General features: G+C 44.3%; 1 protein-coding gene across 1 annotated transcript in view; it reads left to right on the top strand.

Annotated features, from left to right (window-relative positions):
• The window catches only part of LOC124292039 (scavenger receptor cysteine-rich domain superfamily protein-like), a 66521-nt gene that overhangs the window by 39752 nt on the left and 4160 nt on the right, over positions 1-22609 (top strand). Inside the window, exons 6-9 of the mRNA XM_046729114.1 lie at positions 811-961; positions 1161-1330; positions 1406-1559; positions 3678-3834. Coding sequence (XP_046585070.1) covers positions 811-961; positions 1161-1330; positions 1406-1559; positions 3678-3834 — 632 coding nt within the window. The remainder of the gene's footprint in view (positions 1-810; positions 962-1160; positions 1331-1405; positions 1560-3677; positions 3835-22609) is intronic.

Genomic DNA, 22609 nt, shown 5'->3' on the forward strand with positions numbered 1-22609 from the left:
TAATGATATAGTTTGGATAACACAGTAATGATAGGTTATAGAATGACACAGTAATGATAGGGTATGGAATGACACAGTAATGATAGGGTATGGAATGACACAGTAATGACAGGTTATAGAATGACACAGTAATGATAGGGTATAGAATAACACAGTAATGATAACTTATAGAATGACACAGTAATGATATGGTATGGAATGACACAGTAATGATGGGGTTTAGGATAACACAGTAATGATAGGTTTTAGAATGACACAGTAATGATAGGGAATGGAATGACACAGAAATGATAGGGTTTAAGATAACACGTTAATGATAGGTTATAGAATGACACAGTATTGATAGGGTATAGAATGACACAGTAATGATAGGGTATAGAATGAAACAGTAATGATATGGTATGAAATGACACAGTAATGAAGGGATTTAGGATAACACAGTAATGATAGCTTATAGAATGACACAGTAATGATAGGGTATAGAATGACACAGTAATGATATAGTTTAGGATAACACAGTAATGATAGGTTATAGAATGACACAGTAATGATAGTGTATAGGATAACACAGTAATGATAGGTTATAGAATGACACAGTAATGATATGGTATAGAATGACACAGTAATGATAGGTTATAGAATGACACAGTAATGATAAGGTATAGGATAACTCAGTAATGCTATCGTAAATATCAAGAGGATGGTTATGCACAAATCAAAATCTTTGGAATGGACATGTATTTTAGAGTCAAGCCAACACCTGATATCAACACATTTATCCAAATTATGCTATCATTATGTCGTCCTCAGAGGCTACAGCGGCAAGACTTTTCTCGCCCACCAACGCGCCAGGAGAAGGAGTTCTGGAGCTGTTCTATAGAGGACGGTGGGGAAGAGTTCATTACTCTGGGTTCGGAGTTGAAGAGGCAAAAGTTGCCTGCAGAATGTTGGGACACAGCACGTAAGACATATAATGAGATTCTTCCTGTCTGAAACGTCAGTCTATACATCTAATGTCATTTTTACAAATGAAGTATGTTTTTTTTCAGTAAGCACACTATTAAAACACCACGATATAGATTTGACACACATTTAATCCTTTTTTCAATGAACCCGATAAATGTTTTAAAACAGTTTGATACACTCTACTTGATATTTAGCATTGCAGCCAAAGCCAGGTCATCTTCAAACACCGGCAGCGACTCACGAAGTGATATTGTAGAAAAGGTCCATTGTCTTGGCACTGAACTCACTCTGAACGAATGTCTTCATTACCCTTGGGTTAAGGGTGACTCGTCATCAAGAGTTGTCCGAATACAGTGTCCAAACGGTAAGTAAAGATGTTTATTAAGACTCTGATAAAGTTGGTGCAATATTACGTTGTTTGTTTCATTGTTTCTTTCAGCTAATCTTCAAATACGCTTGAACTCGACAACCCCTGGACGGGGACGGGGACGGGTAGAAGTACGCCACAACAATGTCTGGGGAACAGTCTGTAGAGGGTCGTCGTTTTCCTCAGAGGAGGCACAAGTTGTGTGCAAAATGGCAAATCTGCCCTGGTAACTACATCTTTGTACGACTAAATCTTTTAGAGCAAGGGTACTGTTCTTACAAACCGTGAACACTGAAAATTCTCAGTATAGGCTCAAGAACAAAAGCTTTATGTTGCCAATTTGATGAACAGTCTCGTTGTTTCAATTTTTGTCTATTTTAGAGTTAAGATTTGATTTTGCTGTCGTAGCTCCACCTATTTCTTTATTATTTCATTTTTCATTGTTATTTGAAATGTATTCCCCCTTTGTCTTGTTATTTTAATTATTTTCACGCTATATCAAGTATTTTTCGATCCTCGTTCAATGGATGACTTGCTTGACAACGGCAAGCAAGGATCTATGCAACAACGTCACTATAAAAGTGCATTACAGATATTATCCATAAAATAGTATTTAGTTTGTTCAACATTTGTAAGGGTCATGTTGCACACAGATGGAAATACCATTCAGGAGAAACGTCCATTGCAGTGATCCACGGTATTTCCCAGTCAGTACTAAGATGTTGTAAGTGGTCATATCTGAAATATTTAGGAGCATACAAACAATAGTCTGTCACGAAAGGCAGAAAACGGCATAAGTTCATTGCATGGGTGCATAATGGGCGAGCTTTCTACGGCGCCAGGCTAGTGATCCAGCGAGCTGGAAGGTGCAGGGATCGAGCCCACCTGTGGGCGAGCTTTCTACGGCGCCAGGCTAGTGATCCAGCGAGCTGGAAGGTGCAGGGATCGAGCCCACCTGTGACCGGGCGTAAAAGCATTGGAGTCAACTTTGTGTGCAGACTCTTTCAGTGCCTTCACAACCCCCGGCACAATGCACAGTACACAACCCTGTGCACTTAAAAGAACCCACGAATCCGTTCGCAAATGACAAGATGGTTGCCACATGAATACTTGCAAACACCTATAGTCTGTTTGGTGTGAAAACGTACTGATGAATTTCACTTGAAACAAAAATGTAAATCAAATAAAGTGAAATTAAGATTGCATTATTGAATACACTAAACAAAATATTTACGCAGTAGTTGGGAACAGTGATACAAATGCAAGTGCAGTACGTGATGAGCGTTAACTTAGACCAATCCCACTTGTTCTCGGTGTTCCATTTAATGTGCATACCCCCTTGTAATACAAACCAATAATAGCGATTTGAAACTATGATCATTTGTTAAACAACTGTTATCCTAAGTTGAATACAATACTGAGATTTAAATGTTCAGTTGGTAAGGTAAATTATAACGATTGGCAATCTAAATTTCACTTTATTTGATTTACTTTTTGGTTTAAAGTGAAATTCATCGATACGTGTTCACTGCAAACAGACTATAGTTGCGGGCACAGTAACGTACAGTAAACTTGGACAATAACTGTGACTATGTGTCCCAGTCCACCCTGCAGTGAAAGTACCTTGAATGGACGGGAAGTTACATTGATAAGGGAGTTGAGATTGATAATATGATGTGCCGCTGAGATTGACATCCAGCGTTTTGAGCATGCATGTGGGATGGGCTATAGCGCTATATAAGTATCCATATAATATGGGTGTATTAAAACAGGCAGCCAATACTGTAGAACAACCAAATACTTAATTTTTTCTGATAACTCTTTTGAGTCAAACTTGGAAAAGACTCTTGGAAGTTTTGCTGAGACCCTTGACATTTGTAGCAACAAACAAGCAACGCTTGATCAATTGTCAACAGAATCAGTCATCATAGATCTAAGATTACATTTGTTTAGTTACACGTGTGACCACAATGCAATGTGTGTGTTTTTGGGTGTGTTTTTTTTTTTTTTTTTTTGTTGTTGTTGTTGTGTTTTTGTTTGTTTTATTTTTTTATTTTAATATATTTTTATTTTTATTTTTGTAATATATATTTTTTTTTTTTTGGGGGTGGGGAGGGTTGCCTGTGACACGCATGTTTTCATGTCATCATGCACACAGTGAACGAAAGAAAAATGAAGCCCCCTTAATCAGTCCCTGACGACAAATTTGTATCATACATCGCTAATCTAAAAATCACAGTGGACTCATCCCTCAGCATTCTAGGAATAAAGAGTTGTGAAAATGAAAAGGAGGAATTAGTTAATTAGTTGGGTTTGTTATCATCTTTATGATTGTCTGTTTCAGGACAACAGCCTATACGACAACATATTATGGGTTTTGGAGAAGACTTGTTTGGCTGAGTAACGTCGACTGTACGGGGACCGAGACCTCCCTAGACGAGTGTTCCCACTCAGGTTGGGGAACAGCACCAAGCTGTTCTCATAATAAAGATGTCGGCGTGGTTTGTCAGGGAGGTAGGTTAGAACAGCTGTCACGTGAGTAGTTTTATATGGTACTTGTGTCGGTTGTAGCAGATTTGTTGAGAGGGTGGCTATGTTTCTGAGGTGGGTTTGGCACAGTTTTAAATGTGGGGTGACGTGGAAGCGGGTTTGACATTGTTGTGATGTGGGGTGGTGTGATAAGGTTGTGGGCTTGACAATGTGGCGATGTGGGGTGGTTTGACGTGGAGGCGGGTTTGGCAATGTCGTGATGTGGGGTGGGGTTACGTGGAGGCTGGTTTGACAATGTAATGATGTGGTGTGACGTGGAGGCGGGTGTGACAATAGATGTGGAGTGGTGCGACGTGGAGGCGGGTTTGACAATGTATTCACGTGGTGTGGAGTGACGTGGAGCTGGGTTTGACACAGTTGTGGCGTTGGGTGGTGCGACGTGGAGGTGGATTTGACATAGCTGTGATGTGGGGTGGTGTGACGTGGAGGTAGATTTGGCATAGTTGTCGGGTGGGGTGGTATGACGAGGAGGTAGGTTTGGCATAGTTGTGATGTGGGGGTGGTGTGACGTGTAGGTAGATTTGGCATAGTTGTGATGTGGGGTGGTGTGACTTTCAGGAAGGTTTGGCATAGTTGTGGTGTGGGGTGGTGTGACGTGGAGGTAGATTTGGCATAGTCGTGATGGGGGGTGGTGTGACATGGAGGTAGATTTGGCATAGTCGTGATGGGGGTTGGTGTGACGAGGAATCAGATTTGGCATAGTTGTGATGATGGGTTGTATGACGTGGAGGTAGTTTTGGCATAGTTGTGTTGTGGGTGGCATGACGTGGAGGTGGATTTGACATAGTTGTGGTGTGCGGTGCTGTGACGTCGAGGCGGGTTTGACAATGTATTGAGGTGGTGTGACGTGGAGTCGGTTTTGACAATAAAACGATGTAGGGTGGTGTGACGTGGAGTTAGATTTCGCATAGCTGTGTCGTGGGGTGGTGTGACGTGGCGGTAGGTTTGGCATGGTTGTGGTGTGGTGTGGTGTGACGTGGAGGTAGTTTTGGCATAGTTGTGATGTGGGCTGGTGTGACGTTGAGGTAGATTTGGCATAGTTGTCGTGTGGGGTGGTATGACGTGGAGGTAGGTTTGGCATAGTTGCGGTGTGGGGTGGTGTGACGTGGAGGTAGATTTGGTATAGTCGCGATTGGGGGTGGTGTGACGTGGAGGTAGGTTTGGCATAGTTGTGGGGTGGGGTGGTATGACGTGGAGGTAGGTTTGCCAAAGTTGTGGTGTGGGGTGGTATGACGTGGAGCCAGGTTTGGCATAGTTGTGGGGTGGGGTCGTTTAGTTGTGGTGTGGGGTGGTGTGACGTGTAGGTAGTTTTGACATAGTTGTGATGTGAGGTGGTGTGACGTGGAGGTAGATTTGGTATAGTCGCGATTGGGGGTGGTGTGACGTGGAGGTAGGTTTGGCATAGTTGTGGGGTGGTGTGGTGTGACGTGGAGGTAGGCTTGGCATAGTTGTGGTGTGGGGTGGTGTGACGTGTAGGTAGATTTGGCATAGTCGTGATGGGGGATGGTGTGACGTGGAGGTAGATTTGGCATAGTCGTGATGGGGTTTGGTGTGACGTGGAGGTAGATTTGGCATAGTTGTGGTGTGGGGTGGTGTGACGTGTAGGTAGTTTTGGCATAGTTGTGATGTGGGGTGTTGTGACGTGGAGGTAGTTTTGACATAGTTGTGGTGTGGGGTGGTATGACGTTGAGGTAGGTTTGGCATAGTTGTGATGGGGGATGGTGTGACGTGGAGGTAGGTTTGGCATAGTTGTGGGGTGGGTAGTATGACGTGGAAATAGATTTGACATAGTTGTGGTGTGCGGTGGTATGACGTGGAGGCGGGTTTAACAATGTATTGAGGTGGTGTGACGTGGAGTCGGTTTTGACAATGAAATGATGTAGGCCGGTGTGACGTTGAGTTAGATTTCGCATAACTGTGGTTTGGGGTGGTGTGACGTGGAGGTAGGTTTGGCATAGTTGTGGTGTGGTGTGGTGTGGTGTGTTGTGACATGGATGTAGTTTTGCCATAGTTTTGGTGTGGGGTGGTGCGACGTTGAGGTAGGTTTGGCATAGTTGTGGTGTTGGGTGGTATGACGTGGAGGTAGATTTGGCATAGTCGGGATGTGGGGTTGGTGTGACGAGGAATCAGATTTGGCATAGTTGTGATCATGGGTTGTATGACGTGGAGGTAGTTTTGGCATAGTTGTGTTGTGGGTGGCATGACGTGGAGGTGGATTTGACATAGTTGTGGTGTGCGGTGCTGTGACGTCGAGGCGGGTTTGACAATGTATTGAGGTGGTGTGACGTGGAGTCGGTTTTGACAATAAAACGATGTAGGGTGGTGTGACGTGGAGTTAGATTTCGCATAGCTGTGTCGTGGGGTGGTGTGACGTGGAGGTAGGTTTAGCATGGTTGTGGTGTGGTGTGGTGTGACGTGGAGAAGTAGTTTTAGCATAGTTGTGATGTGGGCTGTGGTGTGACGTTGAGGTAGATTTGGCATAGTTGTCGTGTGGGGTGGTATGACGTGGAAGTAGGTTTAGCATAGTTGCGGTGTGGGGTGGTGTGACGTGGAGGTAGGGTTTGGTATAGTCGCTGTGATTAGGGGGTGGTGTGACGTGGAAGTAGGTTTAGCATAGTTGTGGGGTGGGGTGGTATGACGTGGAGGTAGGTTTGCCAAAGTTGTGGTGTGGGGTGGTGTGACGTGGAGAGTAGGTTTAGCATAGTTGTGGGGTGGGGTCGTTTAGTTGTGGTGTGGGGTGGTGTGAGTTGTGTGAGTAGTTTTGACATAGTTGTGATGTGAGGTGGTGTGACGTGGAAGTAGATTTGGTATAGTAGTCGCGATTGGGGTGGTGTGACGTGGAAGTAGGTTTAGCATAGTTGTGGGGTGGGGTGGTGTGACGTGGAAGTGGAAAGCTTAGCATAGTTGTGGTGTGGGGTGGTGTGACGTGGAAGTAGATTTAGCATAGTCGTGATGGGGGATGGTGTGACGTGGAGGTAGATTTAGCATAGTTGTGATAGGGTTTGGTGTGACGTGGAGAGTAGATTTAGCATAGTTGTGGTGTGGTTGTGGTGTGACGTGTAGAGGTAGTTTTAGCATAGTTGTGATGTGGGGTGTTGTGACGTGGAGAGTAGTTTTGACATAGTTGTGGTGTGGGGTGGTATGACGTTGAGAGTAGGTTTAGCATAGTCGTGATGGGGATGGTGTGACGTGGAGAGTAGGTTTAGCATAGTTGTGGTGTAGGGTAGTATGACGTGGGAAATAGATTTGACATAGTTGTGGTGTGCGGTGGTATGACGTGGAGGCTGGTTTAACAATGTATTGAGGTGGTGTGACGTGGAAGAGTCGGTTTTGACAATGAAATGATGTAGGCCAGTGTGACGTTGAGTTAGATTTCGCATAACTGTGGTTTGGGGAGTGGTGTGACGTGGAAGTAGGTTTAGCATAGTTGTGGTGTGGTGTGGTGTGGTGTGACATGGATGTAGTTTTGCCATAGTTTTGGTGTGGGGTGGTGCGACGTTGAGAGTAGGTTTAGCATAGTTGTGGTGTTGGGTGGTATGACGTGGAGAGTAGAATTTAGCATAGTCGGGATGTAGGGTGGTGTGACGTGGAGGTAGTTTTGACATAGTTGTGGTGTGATAGTGGTGTGACGTGGATGGGTAGGATTTAGCATTGTGGTGTGATGGGGGTTGTGTGACGTGGAGGTAGATTTTGACATAGTTGTGATGGAAGTGGTGTGAATTGTGGAGTTAGATTTAGCATAGTTGTGGTGTGGCAAGGTGAATGGTGTGACGTGGAGGTAGGTTTAGCATAGTTGTGGGGTGATGTAGTAGGTAGTATGACGTGGAAGTAGATTTAGCATAGTTGTGGTGTACGGTGGTATGACGTGGAGAAGTAGGTTTGGCAATGTATTGAGGTGGTGTGACGTGGAGTCGGTTTTGACAATGAAATGATGTAGGGTGGTGTGACGTGGAGTTAGATTTCGCATAGCTGTGGTGTGGGGTGGTGTGACGTAGAGGTAGGTTTGGCATAGTTGTGGTGTGGTGTGGTGTGACGTGTAGGTAGTTTTGGCATAGTTGTGATGTGGGATGTTGTGACGTGGAGGTAGTTTTGACATAGTTGTGGTGTGGGGTGGTGTGACGTTGAGGTAGGTTTGGCATAGTCGTGATGGGGGATGGTGTGACGTGGAGGTAGGTTTGGCATAGTTGTGGGGTGGGTAGTATGACGTGGAAATAGATTTGACATAGTTGTGGTGTGCGGTGGTATGACGTGGAGGCGGGTTTAACAATGTATTGAGGTGGTGTGACGTGGAGTCGGTTTTGACAATGAAATGATGTAGGGTGGTGTGACGTTGAGTTAGATTTCGCATAACTGTGGTTTGGGGTGGTGTGACGTGGAGGTAGGTTTGGCATAGTTGTGGTGTGGTGTGGTGTGGTGTGGTGTGGTGTGGTGTGACATGGATGTAGTTTTGCCATAGTTTTGGTTTTGGGTGGTGCGACGTTGAGGTAGGTTTCGGATAGTTGTGGTGTTGGGTGGTATGACGTGGAGGTAGATTTGGCATAGTCGGGATGTGGGGTGTTGTGACGTGGAGGTAGTTTTGACATAGTTGTGGTGTGGGGTGGTGTGACGTGGAGGTAGATTTGGCATTGTCGTGATGGGGGGTTGTGTGACGTGGAGGTAGATTTGACATAGTCGTGATGGGGGGGTGGTGTGAAGTGGAGTTAGATTTGACATAGTCGTGATGGGGGGTGGTGTGAAGTGGAGTTAGATTTGGCATAGTTGTGGTGTGGGGTGGTGTGACGTGGAGGTAGGTATGGCATAGTTGTGGGGTGGGTAGTATGACGTGGAAGTAGATTTGGCATAGTTGTGATGTGGGGTGTTGTGACGTGGAGGTAGTTTTGACATAGTTGTGGTGTGGGGTGGTGTGACGTTGAGGTAGGTTTGGCATAGTCGTGATGAGGGATGGTGTGACGTGGAAGTAGGTTTGGCATAGTTGTGGGGTGGGTAGTATGACGTGGAAATAGATTTGACATAGTTGTGATAGGGGGGTGGTGTGAAGTGGAGTTAGATTTGACATAGTCGTGATGGGGGGTGGTGTGAAGTGGAGTTAGATTTCGCATAGCTGTGGTGTGGGGTGGTGTGACGTAGAGGTAGGTTTGGCATAGTTGTGGTGTGGGGTGGTGTGACGTGTAGGAGTAGTTTTAGCATAGTTGTGATGTGTAGGGTGTTTGACGTGGAAGTAGTTTTGACATAGTTGTGGTGTGGGGTGGTGTGACGTTGAGGTAGGTTTGGCATAGTCGTGATGGGGGATGATGTGACGTGGAGGTAGGTTTGGCATAGTTGTGGGGTGGGTAGTATGACGTGGAAATAGATTTGACATAGTTGTGGTGTGCGGTGGTATGACGTGGAGGCGGGTTTAACAATGTATTGAGGTGGTGTGACGTGGAGTCGGTTTTGACAATGAAATGATGTAGGGTGGTGTGACGTGGAGTTAGATTTCGCATAACTGTGGTTTGGGGTTGTGTGACGTGGAGGTAGGTTTGGCATAGTTGTGGTGTGGTGTGGTGTGGTGTGGTGTGGTGTGGTGTGGTGAGGTGTGACATGGATGTAGTTTTGCCATAGTTTTGGTTTTGGGTGGTGCGACGTTGAGGTAGGTTTCGGATAGTTGTGGTGTTGGGTGGTATGACGTGGAGGTAGATTTGGCATAGTCGGGATGTGGGGTGTTGTGACGTGGAGGTAGTTTTGACATAGTTGTGGTGTGGGGTGGTGTGACGTGGAGGTAGATTTGGCATTGTCGTGATGGGGGGTTGTGTGACGTGGAGGTAGATTTGACATAGTCGTGATGGGGGGGTGGTGTGAAGTGGAGTTAGATTTGACATAGTCGTGATGGGGGGTGGTGTGAAGTGGAGTTAGATTTGGCATAGTTGTGGTGTGGGGTGGTGTGACGTGGAGGTAGGTATGGCATAGTTGTGGGGTGGGTAGTATGACGTGGAAGTAGATTTGACATAGTTGTGGTGTACGGTGGTATGACCTGGAGGCGGGTTTAACAATGTATTGAGGTGGTGTGACGTGGAGTCGGTTTTGACAATGAAATGATGTAGGGTGGTGTGACGTGGAGTTAGATTTCGCATAGCTGTGGTGTGGGGTGGTGTGACGTGGAGGTAGCTTTGGCATAGTTGTGGTGTGGTGTGGTGTGACGTGGAGGTAGATTTGGTATAGTCGCGATGGGGGGTGGTGTGGGGTGGGTTTAGTTTTGGCATGGTTGTGGGATGGGGTGGTATAGTTATGGTGTGGGGTGGTGTGACGTGTAGGTAGTTTTGGCATAGTTGTGATGTGGTGTGTTGTGACGTGGAGGTAGTTTTGACATAGTTGTGGTGTGGGGTGGTGTGACGTTGAGGTAGGTTTAGCATAGTTGTGGGGTGGGTGTGGTGTGACGTGGAAGTAGGTTTGGTATAGTCGTGATAGAGGTGGTGTGACGTGGAGGTAGATTTGGTATAGTCACGATGGGGGGTGGTGTGACGTGGAGGTAGGTTTGGGATAGTTGTGGGATGGGGTGGCATGACTTGGAGGTAGGTTTGGCATACTTGTGGTGTGGGTAGTATGACGTGGAAATAGATTTGACATAGTTGTGGTGTGCGGTGGTATGACGTGGAGGCGGGTTTAACAATGTATTGAGGAGGTGTGACGTGGAGTGGTGGTGTGACGTTGAGTTAGATTTGACATAACTGTGGTTTAGGGGTGGTGTGACGTGGATGCAGGTTTAGGTTTAGCATAGTCGTAATAGGGGACTGTTTGACGTGTTTAGTTTTGGCATGGTTGTGGGATGGGGTGGTATAGTTATGGTGTGGGGTGGTGTGACGTGTAGGCAGCTTTGGCATAGTTGTGGTGTGGGTGGTGTTACGTGGAGTCGGTTTTAACAATGTATTGAGGTGGTGTGACGTGGAGTCGGTTTTGGAAATGAAATGATGTAGGATGGTGTGATGTGAAGTTAGATTTGGCATAGTTGTGGTGTCGGGTGGTGTGACGTGGAGTTAGATTTGGCACAGTTGTGGTGTGGGGTGGTGTGACTTGGAGGTAGATTTCGCGCAGTTGTGATGTGGGTTGGTGTGACGTGGAGGTAGGTTTGGCATAGTTGTAGGGTGGGAGGTTGGTGTGACGTGGAAGTAGGTTTAGCATAGTTGTGTGGGGTGAGGGTGGTGTGATGTGGTGGTGTAGTGGAGTTTGACATAGTTGTGGTGTGGGGTGGTGTGACGTGGAGGCAGATTGGTACAATGTATTGAGGTGGTGTGAGGTGGAGAGTAGGTTTGACATAGTTGTGGAGTGGGTGGTGTGACGTGAGAGTAGGTTTTGCATTGTTGTGGTGTAGGGTGGTGTGATGTGGAAGTAGGTTTGGCATAGTTGTGGTGTGGGGGTGGTGTAACGTGGAGGTAGGTTTCGCATAGTTGTGAGGTGGGGTGGTGTGACGTTGAGGTAGATTTGGCGCAGTTGTGATGTGGGTTGGTGTGACGTGGAGGTAGGTTTGGCATAGTTGTGGTGTGGGGTGGTTTGATGTGGAGGCGGGTTTAACAATGTATTGAGGTGGTGTGACGTGGAGTCCTTTTTGACAATGAAATGATGTAGGATGGTGTGATGTGGAGTTAAATTTGGCATAGTTGTGGTGTGGGCGTGGTGTGACGTTGAGGTAGATTTAGCATAGTCGTGATGTGGGGTGGTGTGACGTGGAGGTAGATTTGGCATAGTTGTGGTGTGGAGTGGTTTGACGTTGAGGTAGGTTTGACATAGTTGTTGGGTGGGGTGGTGTGACGTTGTTGCGAGTTTAACAATGTATTGAGGTGGTGTGACATGCAACTGTTTTGACAATGAAATGATGTAGGGTGGTGTGACGTGGAGTTAGTTTAGCATGTGGTTATATTTAGCATAGTTGTGGTGTGGTGGTGTGACGTGAAGGTAGGATTAGCATAGTTGTAGGGTGGGTGGTGTGACGTGGAAGTAGGTTTGACATAGTTGTGGGGTGGATGGTGTGACGTGAGGTAGTTTTAGCATAGTTGTGTGGTGTTTGGGGGTGGTTGTGGTGGAAGTAGGTTTGACATAGTTGTGAGGTGGAGTGGTGTGACGTGGAGGTAGAGTTTAGCATAGTTGTGGGTGGGGTGGTGTGACGTGGAGTAGAAGTTTGACATAGTTGTGATGTGCAGTGGTGTGACGTGGAGGCGGGTTTAAAGATGTATTGAGGTGGTGTGAGGTGGAGGTAGGTTTGTCATACTTGTGGGGTGGGTGGTGTTACGTGGAGTCGGTTTTGACAATGAAATCATGTAGTGTGGTGTGATGTGGAGGTAGGTTTGGCATAGTTGTGGTGTGGGGTGGTGTAACGTGGAGGTAGGTTTCGCATAGTTGTGAGGTGGGGTGGTGTGAAGTTGAGGTAGATTTGGCGCAGTTGTGATGTGGGTTGGTGTGACGTGGACGTAGAGTTGGTATAGTCGTGATCGGGGGTGGTGTGACGTGGAGGTAGGTTTGGCATAGTTGTGGTGTGGGTTGGTGTGACGTGGAGGTAGTTTTGCCATAGTCGTGAAGGGTGGAGGTATGACGTGCAGTCAGGTTTGGCATAGTTGTGGGGTGGGTGGTATGACGTGGAGGTACATTTGATATAGTTGTGGTGTGCTGTGGTGTGACATGGAGGCAGGTTTAAAAATGCATTGAGGTGGTGTGACGTGGAGTCTGTTTTGACAATGAAATGATGTAGGGTGGTGTGACGTGGAGTTATTTAGCATAGTTGTGGTGTGGTGCTGTGTGACGTGGAGAGTAGGGTTAGCATAGTTGTGGTGTGGGGTGGTGTGACGTTGAAATTAGGTTTAGCATAGTTGTGATTTAGAGGTGGTATGACGTGGAAGTAGATTTAGACATAGTTGTGGGAGTGGATGGTATGACGAGTGAGTGCATTTGACATAGTTGTAGTGTGCAGTGGTGTGACGTGGGAGACAGGTTTAACAATGTATGTGAGAGTTGTGACGTGATTTCACAATGTTGAGGGTCGGTTTTGACAATTAGCAATGATGATGTAGGATGGTGTGACGTGGAAGTAGGTTTGGCATAGTCGTGATGTGGGGTGGTGTGACATGGAGTTTAGTAGGTGGCATAGTTGTGGTGTTGGGTGGTGTGACGTGGACGTAGTTTTAGCATAGTTGTAGTGGTGTGTGGGGTGGTGTGACGTGGAGTCAGGTTTAACATAGTTGTGATGTAGGGTGGTGTGACGTGGAGTTAGTTTTGGCATAGTTGTGGTGTGGGGTGGTGTGACGTTGAGGTAGGTTTGGCTTAGTTGTGATGTAGGTGGTGTGACGTGGAGGCAGGTTTAACAATGAAATGATGTAGGCATGGGTGGTGTGACGTGGAGTTAGATTTACCATAGTTGTGATGTGGGGTGGTGTGACGTGGAGAGTTAGGTTTAGTACAGTTGTGATGTTGGGTGGTGTGACGTGTAGTAGGTTTGACATAGTTGTGTGTGTGAAGTGGTGTGTGACATGGAGGTAGGTTTGGCATAGTTGTGGGTGGTGTGACGTAGTGGGAATTTATGTGGTGACATAGTCGTGACAGGTAGGTAGAAATTGGTGTGACGTGTAGGTTAGCATAGTTGTGATGTGGGGTAGAGTGGTGTGACGTGAAGTCGTAGGTAGCATATTTATGATTTGATGCATAGTCGTGATGGGTGTGGTGTGACGTGGAGATATGTAGATTTGACATAGTTGTTTGGTGGGTAGCATGACGTTGAGAGAGTGGATTTGGCATAGTTGTGGTGTGAGGTGGTGTGACGTGGAGGCAGGTTTAACAATGTGAAATGATGTGAGGTGGTGTGACGTGGAGTCAGATTTGGCATAAATTTTGTGATGTGGGAGTGTGGTGTGACGTGGAGAGTTAGGTTTGGCATAGTTGTGGTGTGGGGTGGTGTGACGTGGAGGTAGGTTTGGCATAGTTGTGGTGTGGGGTGGTGTGACGTGGGGGAGGTGGAGTTTGGCATAGTTGTGGTGTGGGGTGGTGTGACGTGGAGAGTAGGACATATTTAGCATAGTTGTGGGGTGGATGTAGTGTCGGTTTGTGACGTGGAGGTGGGTTTGACATAGTTGTGATGTGGGGTGGTGTGACGATGGATGGCAGGTTTAACAATGTATTGAGGTGATGTGACGTGGAGTCGGTTTTGACAATGAAATGATGTAGGGTGGTGTGACGTGGAGTTAGATTTGGCATAGTTGTGGTGTGGGGTGGTGTGACGTGGAGGTAGGTTTGGCACAGTTGTGATGTTGGGTGGAGTGACGTGGAGGTAGGTTTGGCATAGTTGTGGTGTGGGGTGGTGTGACGTTGAGGTAGTTATGACATAATTGTGGTGTGGGTGGTGTGACGTTGAGGTGAGGCTTGACACAGTTGTGATGTGGGTGGGTAGGTTTGACGTGGAGAGTAGGTTTGACATAGTTGTGGTGTGGGGTGGTGTGACGTAAGAGTAGGTTTGACAATGAAGTTATGTGAGTGTGGTGGTGTGACTGACGTGGAGTAGGTTTGATGATGTTGTGGTGGAAGTGATGTGGAAGTAGGTTTGAAGTGGTGTGACGCATTAAGGAGTTAGTTATGTTTGGCATTGGTGTACGTGGTTGGTGTGGGGTGGTGTGGTGGAAGGTAGGTTTGGCACAGTTGTGATGGTGGGTGGTTTGGCACAGTTGTAGTGGTGTTTGTGGGTTGTGTGTGTGGGGTGTGATGTGGAAGTAGAGCTTGGATTTAGGCATAGTTGTGGTGTGGGGTGGTGTGACGTTGGAGGTAGAAGTTTGGCATAGTTGTGATGTGGGGTGGTGTGACGATGGAGGTAGGTTTTGACATAGTTGTGATGTGGGGTGGTGTGACGTGGAGGTAGGTTTGACCAGCATAGTTGTGATGTATGGGGGTGGTGTGACGTGGAGGTAGGTTTAGCATAGTTGTGGTGTGGGGTGGTGTGACGTGGAGAGTAGGTTTGGCATAGTTGTGGTGTGGGGTTGTGTGACGTGGAGGTAGGTTTGACATAGTTGTGGTGTGGGGTGTGACGTGGACGTGGATTTGACAATGGAGGTATAGTAGTTGTGGTGTGATACAGAGTGGAGGTAGTTTGATAGTTGAGTGTGATGAGCGTGTGGAGGTAGGTTTGGCATAGTTGTGGTGTGTGGAGGTGGTGTGACGTGGAGAGTAGATTTGGCATAGTTGTGAGTGGTGGGGGTGGTGTGACGTGGAAGTAGTTTAATAGCATAGTTGTGGTGTGGGGGTGGTGTGACGTGGGATGTGGTGTGCGGGTTTTGACATATGGCATAGAAATGATGTAGGGTGGTGTGACGTGGAGGTAGGTTTAGCATAGTTGTGGTGTAGGGGTGGTGTGACGTGGAGGTAGGTTTGACAATAGAAATGATGTAGGGTGGTGTGACATGACATAGTTGTGTTGTGTTGTGGTGGAAGTAGGTTTGCGTGTGATGAGGTAGGTTTGGCATAGTTGTGATTCGTGATGGGCTGTGGTGTGACGACGTTGGAGGTTGATTAGGCATAGTCGTGATGGGGGTGATGTGAAGTGGAGGTAGTTTGATTTATGCATAGTTGTGGGGTGGGTGGTATGACGTGGAGGTGGATTTGACACAGTTGTGGGGTGTGCTTTTGTGTGACGTGGAGGGAGGGTTTAACAATGTATGTACGGTGGTGTGACTTGGAGTGTGGTGTGACGTTTAGGGGTTTTGACAATGAAATGATGTGACGTGGAAGTTGATTAGGGGTGGTGTGACGCGGAGTTAGATTTGGCGTAGTTGTGGTGTGGGGTGGTGTGACGTGGAGGTAGTTTAGGTATAGTTGTGATGTTGGGTGGAGTGACGTGGAGGTAGGTTTGGCATAGTTGTGGTGTGGGATGGTATGACGTGGAGGTAGTTTTGGCATACACCACACAAAATGACTGTATTACCCAAATTTACTAACGTCAGGAAATACTCGTTTCATCCGGCGGCCATATGAACAACGTTTGAAATCTACGTATCATCTGGCCGTCAGATTTACACACGTTTATAAGGGTGTTAAAATAAACGAACATTCGACTCTGCATTTACATGTATTTCACAGGTGTGTAAATCTGGCCATTGTTTCCATGTGTTTCCTAACATGTGTAACATATGTTAATGCTGTGATTGTAGGATATGCATTTCAATACCCTTGAAATCTCGTATGACCAGGGTTAGGTTTGTCATATATTTTGTACATGCGTAAATGGTTGGAAATGAGTAAGCATAGTGTTACAAGACTAGCACTACTTTAACATCTATTTCAGTGGTGCTGTAATGTAACTGTCACATAGGGTTCGTTAGCACGTCCGACCACGCCATAATGTACTGAGATAATTAGTAACACATGGTGAAGTGATACCCATGACGGAGCACCACTAATAACGTACGTGTCTTTCTTGACATACACATGGTGTCTGTTTAAAAGGTTCAAATATCGGGTCTATGGGCCAGAGCGATATGTATGTTAGGGAGTGTGTGTGAGTGTGCGAGGGAGAGGGTGTGGCATGGGGTAGGCCTAGGGTGGGGTGGTGGCAGTGGTCGGTGCTCGGGTACTGATAAGTCTTTCTGACCAATAGGTAATATCAGTTATACTTTTTGTAATGGAAATTACATAACAGTTTAAATTACTGACCTTAGGTACACTTCTTATATATGCTATACTAGGAGACACTGCTAATTACAATAAATTACAGATCTAGACGAATGTGTTCACACAGACATGAACCGGTAGGTCCCTAATTTTAGTGCTCACTCGTATGAGTTATCCGACTGATCATAACTGAACAAATTTCATTATCTATACTTTCATAAAAGATGATTACAATGTATTAATGATTCCCGGTGTAAATTACTTTTGTAAATGTGTGAACATGCACATACTTGGTGTGACCTCTTTTTGATTCGGAATACAGGTATTATTCCATACGGACGTTTTCTCAAATTTCAGTTACCCGACGGAATATACTGTAGACATATTTTGTTTCCACCTCTTGGGTAGACTAAAGAAAATTGTAGTGATTGCAATTAGCTCATAATTTTCATATTAGACCTATTTTGTTTCCATCTTTTGGGCAGACTATAGGAAATTGTAGTGATTGCAATTAGCTCATAACTAAGCAGTTTCGATAATTGTTGAAAGCTTACTACCTGACAGCATTATGCGTTTTCTTTTTTGCTTTTGCTTTTTGCTGTCTAATTTGTTATACATTTTATAATCATGTTAATCATTTTGGTATCTCAATATCATGGAATATAATATGTACTTATTAATCTATCAAAGTACCGAAACGTATTATCTGTATGCTTTACTGTTATTGGGTGAAACTGTTAAAAGTGCCTTCATACAGAATTTCGTGGAAACAGAAACTGAAAATTACTAGATCAAAGATCGCAAACAATCATTATTTATATTCCACTTTTTAAATTATCAGTGTGCAGATCATGTCACTAACATAAAAACTGAAGGATATATGGTGACAAAACTGGGTTCAATCTTGAATGTATAATAAATGTACTAACAGTATCAAGGAATGATGGGGTACGCTCGTGGCTAAAGCGTTCGCTTGTCAGGTTAATAACCGGTGTTTGATTCCCGACAAAGGCACACTGAGACTGAAAATATATTATTTTGATAAAAGGCAAAGATCTTAATTTCAATTGAAAAAAAGAGACGAAGTAATTTCAATTATAAAATCACATTCCACAAATATCAGATAAAGGTTTAAATGACAAGCATATTTATTGGTATCTTGCCAAGCCATGTCCTCTCCCAATGCAGTATAACCAGAGTGCTGTGGTCACTACCTCCGGTGGCCAAATTCAGCAATCCCATTACTTTACAGTATTTTCTTACAGGCATATATTGGAAAGTTAACATTTACGGGTATGGAAAGAGCGTGTGTGTGTGTGGGGACACGTGCAAAGTATTAGTACGCTGATATTATCCTTCAAAACATCATATGTACAACAATCGCTTATCATTATGGCATTACAAAAAGGCCATATTTCCAGACAGCATAACATCACCTTTGGCTGGAGTTCCAAATAATTTGACACCGAAAGCCTGTCAGTTAACCCAAAGCAAATAACCCTTGTGTTTTAAAGTGATAGGCACAATGAAGTGTAGGTTGCCATGCATTTTATAGTCTGTCTCACAGTCCCTGAACCACATTATTTTCCTTACTGTTTAGTCTGACTCACAGTCCCTGAACCACATTATTTCCCCTACTGCCAAGCCCTCTGTGCAATGCTAAAGCCTTAAATGAAGCAAGTCTAGATCTCCTCAGGTCCAGGGTCTGTTAACATCTGCAAGAACCCTAACTCCCTTTGGGGGTCGGGTTACAAAGTAAACATATCTATAGCTAACTGCAGCCATGGCTAGCCGGACTGAATCTCGTGTCTCCCTGGGGCTCAATTTAAATGGGCTTGTTTGTTACTATCAAAATTATATATATTCAGACACTAAGCGTTAGTCTATGTATTTTCCGATATGATGGAAACACTAATATTGACCAGATAAAATTCTAAAGGAGCCTTTCTTAAAGCAGTGACTTAACGCCATACATAGCTAGACTTGCTTAGATGATAGACTTCATATAAGGCATCACAGATATTTCACAAACATGGTACAGGACCCTTAGTCTCATAAGCTTATTGCCTCACCACTTGCGAATTAAGCGTTGGCAGATGTAAATGTTACTGGAGATGTTGGTCCCGCCAGCTGTGGGTGTTCGGTATGGCTCTCCATAACCCGAACCCTGCAGTGAGTTTTCCTAGAGACTGAAGGGGAGAAAATATCGTTCTGTGACTATGGAAAACCAAAAATGTGGACAACACACCATTGTTTGGGTCTTTTAATTGTAAATATAATTCAACTAGCTTAACCTAGATTTCGATATCCTCCGAATGTACATTTGGTGGAAAATATACATTTATCCCGAGACAAGGACGAATGTTTATATATAATTAAAAAATGTAACAGCACTAGTATCCATTTTGTCTTTTGTCTTCTACCCGTCAGAACTAGATTAACAACTAGTCTCTGATATGAACATATTTTACAGAAAAAAAGTTGATAGTAAAAAAAAGAATATTATATAAGGAAAAGGAGCCCTGAGACTTTCTCCTGAAGCTGTGAAAATCTAGACTTGCCACATTTTGTAGACTTGCGTGGGCTTGGATATATTTGCTTCAGGGTCTGTATGACAGACTACGTCCCAACACACGCTCACTCACATGTGTCTCCAGGTCACGGAGAATCAGTGGTTAGAGGCCCGTATTGCAATTCTCGTGCGTTTGCCAGGCACGTAGCAAGCCATGTTTTTCGTGTAAGCAATATGGGCTGCAGAGCCTTATATTTAGGTGGTATTGAGGGCTTGTCCAACTTTCATTTTTTATGAGACCTGAAGAGTTATCGTTGGACGTTTGATGATTTCAGTAGCTTCAAAATATGGTGGAAAGACTTCCGTCTGTATCCCCCCCCTTAAATTTCATTCTTGTCAAATCATATCACCTGAATATATATTCCTCATCTGATAAGGATGAGTTTTAACGTGTTTTGTTTATTTAATCTGAACATACTGAAAGACATATAAATGCCACTCAAAGAAAGTTTTCCTCATCGTTAAAATTTAAGGGGGTAGGGGTGGGGAGGTTTGGGGGTTACGGACGGAAGTCTTACCACCATGGAAATTCAAGTGTGATTTCCTCATATACAAATATGTTTGGACATATTTTATACATGTCAGCTGCATTGATACAATACCATACATCGAGTAATTGGTGTTTTTTCTAAAATAATTGATAAACAAATGATAAACAAACAACTGCATTTCAGTGATGATTCACATATAATCATGACTGTAACAAAACATCATCATACATGTCGATGGAAAAACAATCATTACTGAAAGCTATGATATGAAGAATAACCTGTTTACTGTAATTTACTGTAAATTATTTTTACAAAGGCCTACAGGTTCGATCACAATACATTTCACTTTACAGCTTCTCTTTTCTTAACATGCTCACGTCAAAACTGATTTAAATTCTAATCACAGATTAAAGAACAACACAATAAATAGTATGCCAAATTATCGTTACCATGACAACCCTGTGATATTTCACCTTATGTAAGAGAGTTATGCAGATGATACTGTCGGATGTAAATTTTGATAAGTTGCTTCATCGCTATCAATAAACACTGGGTATCTATACAATTATATGGGTGATCAAAGGCCATATGATGGATTATGTGGTCTCTGGTGTGATGGAGGAGAACTTGCGTCGCTAGTTTTCTCGATAATCTGAACACATGTATGTAGCGTGAAACCGGCAGATACTTTAGAATAAAGTGTTTGCCCTACCTGTAACAACGATGTCCCGTGTCTATAAAAGGGATATAATGTGGAGATGAATGACATGTACTTTTATCTTGGCCCGTTTATGATGATACATACTGCGATCTTTCACAATAATCCCTCTGGCTATCAGATTGAAGGTGCGTTTTAAACATAACCGGTATTTCTATTATTGACTTTATAAAGTTCTTCGAACGTTCTCCATATACGTCCGTCATATACATCGCGCACTACCCTTTTCTCTTTTGATCTTCTCAAACGACTGTTACAAGTTCGAAGAATCTTGGTCAAAGTAGAAAAGTCTTAAGACTATTCCCTACAATTCTGTAACTTACACATTGTACCCTAAATTGGTAGAGCTTTCGTTCGGGGGAATATCAGAAGGACAACGATAGATTTATTTCCAATGTTGTAGAAAGATCTCCACTTACTTAGGAAACCACTGAGATATTGTATTCATGTCGGAATGATATTTTCAGCCCCTGTCAGATCAGAACCTGAACATGCGATGTCCGCGTCTGTGGACCCGTGAAGGTCCGGGGTAGAATAGCCCTTCAGCAACCCATGCTTGCTATAAAAGGCGACGATGCTTGTCGTAAAAGGCGACTCACGGGATCGGGTGGTCAGGCTCGCTGACTTGGTTGACATATGTCATCGGTTTCCAATTGTGCAGATCGATGCTCATGATGTTGATCACTGGATTGTCTGGTCCAGACTCGATTATTTACAGACCGCCGCCATATAGCTGGAATATTGCTGAGTGCGGCGTAAAACTCAACTCACTCACTCACTCCGCGTCTGTGTCAGACTAAAGGCCTATAAGATGTTTAGCAACACTGGGGCGTAATAGCCATAGATCTTTTCCAAACAAGGGAATATACATCTTGTGAGAATGACTTCTTCGACAGGGAAATTTACAGCAATGCGACATCACAATTAATTACGTGATATTTACTCGCAATCTGAGTTATGGATCGTCAATTTAAACAGGACAATATAGACGAATTTCACAAAAGGCACGGAGATCCAACATGTCTATGATATACGCAGAGAACGCACCCGCATGTGCTATCCGGTCATAATCGCTACTCGATAAAAACAATTTTTCATTTCATATCTCACAGAATATATAATTTGATATGGCATTGTTTCTTATTGTATACTTTTGCGTTAGTGAGACAAACTTTAAAGTTTATGTATGGCATTTATTACAGCAAGTGCAATAATATTCCAATTATGTACTGCCACAATTATTGTACAGTAGTGATGCGCGAGCAGAACAGACTTAAGAAATTACGAGTTGGTTCGTGTAGCATATTTGACTGTGCTCCAAGAGAGACCAATCGTATTCTTTTGGGGCATCTAGGGACACTTGCTAGGACAAAGGGGGCAACGCATCGCCCTTTGTTCACCACTGAACCTTTCAATCCCTCGAAACATGCACCTCACAAGATTTGCCAACACCACAGACAAGGCGTAACTGATATTGGTAGCAAGAGCGAGTGCAGCTTAATAAGGCGTGTTAGCTTGCGTAATACCGCTTTCTTTGTCAGGCTCTTTGGTGATAAGAATATTGAGGTCATGTGAACGTTGATTTCAAACGTACTAAATTGTGAAGTAATTCACATGATGGAAACATATGATTATCTTGCTTGAGTACAGGTAACATGATGGTGTATGAACCGTTCATATACATACCCCTGAAATCCGGTATGATACCTAAATGTCTAAGGTGTGTAAACATTTGCAAATTTGAAAATTTGCTTGTGTTTCCCCACCTAAGTAAATTCACATGTTTCCAACCCGAGTAAACTTAGAACGAAATCGGAAATTTCAGCACCCACTGAAATTCAAAGAAATGCATTGGAAATACTGTATGATCATGTATTTACCGGGGTATCTGTTTTGCAATTCATATTTGGAAATCCCCGACAATCCGGTCAGGGCATACATGAACGAGGTGCTTATGCATACGAAAATGTACGATGAGCATATGTTTCAAAGGTAAAGATTCATATGAAATATATGCCCGAAGTTAGGAAATATCTGAAAACATACGTAAACCCGGTCATGGCATGTATTTCCTACTGTATTTACGTATATTTCAATGGTTTACTCCGGTTTTTGGTGCTGTGATAGTTGTGGTGTGGGCTGGTGTGACGTGGAGGTGGGTTTGACACAGTTGTGAAGTGGGTTGGAGTGATTTGGAGGTAGTTTTGGCATATTTGTGATGTGGGGTGGTGTGACGTGGAGGTAGGTTTGGCATAGTTGTAATGTGGTGTGGTGTGACGTGGAAGTAGGTTTGGCATAGTTGTGATGTGGGGTGGTGTGACGTGGAGGTAGGT

The sequence above is a fragment of the Haliotis rubra genome, unplaced genomic scaffold (genome assembly GCF_003918875.1).
Source record: "Haliotis rubra isolate DU_JTF1 unplaced genomic scaffold, ASM391887v1 Scf1133, whole genome shotgun sequence".
NCBI classification, from domain to species: Eukaryota; Metazoa; Mollusca; class Gastropoda; order Lepetellida; family Haliotidae; genus Haliotis; species Haliotis rubra.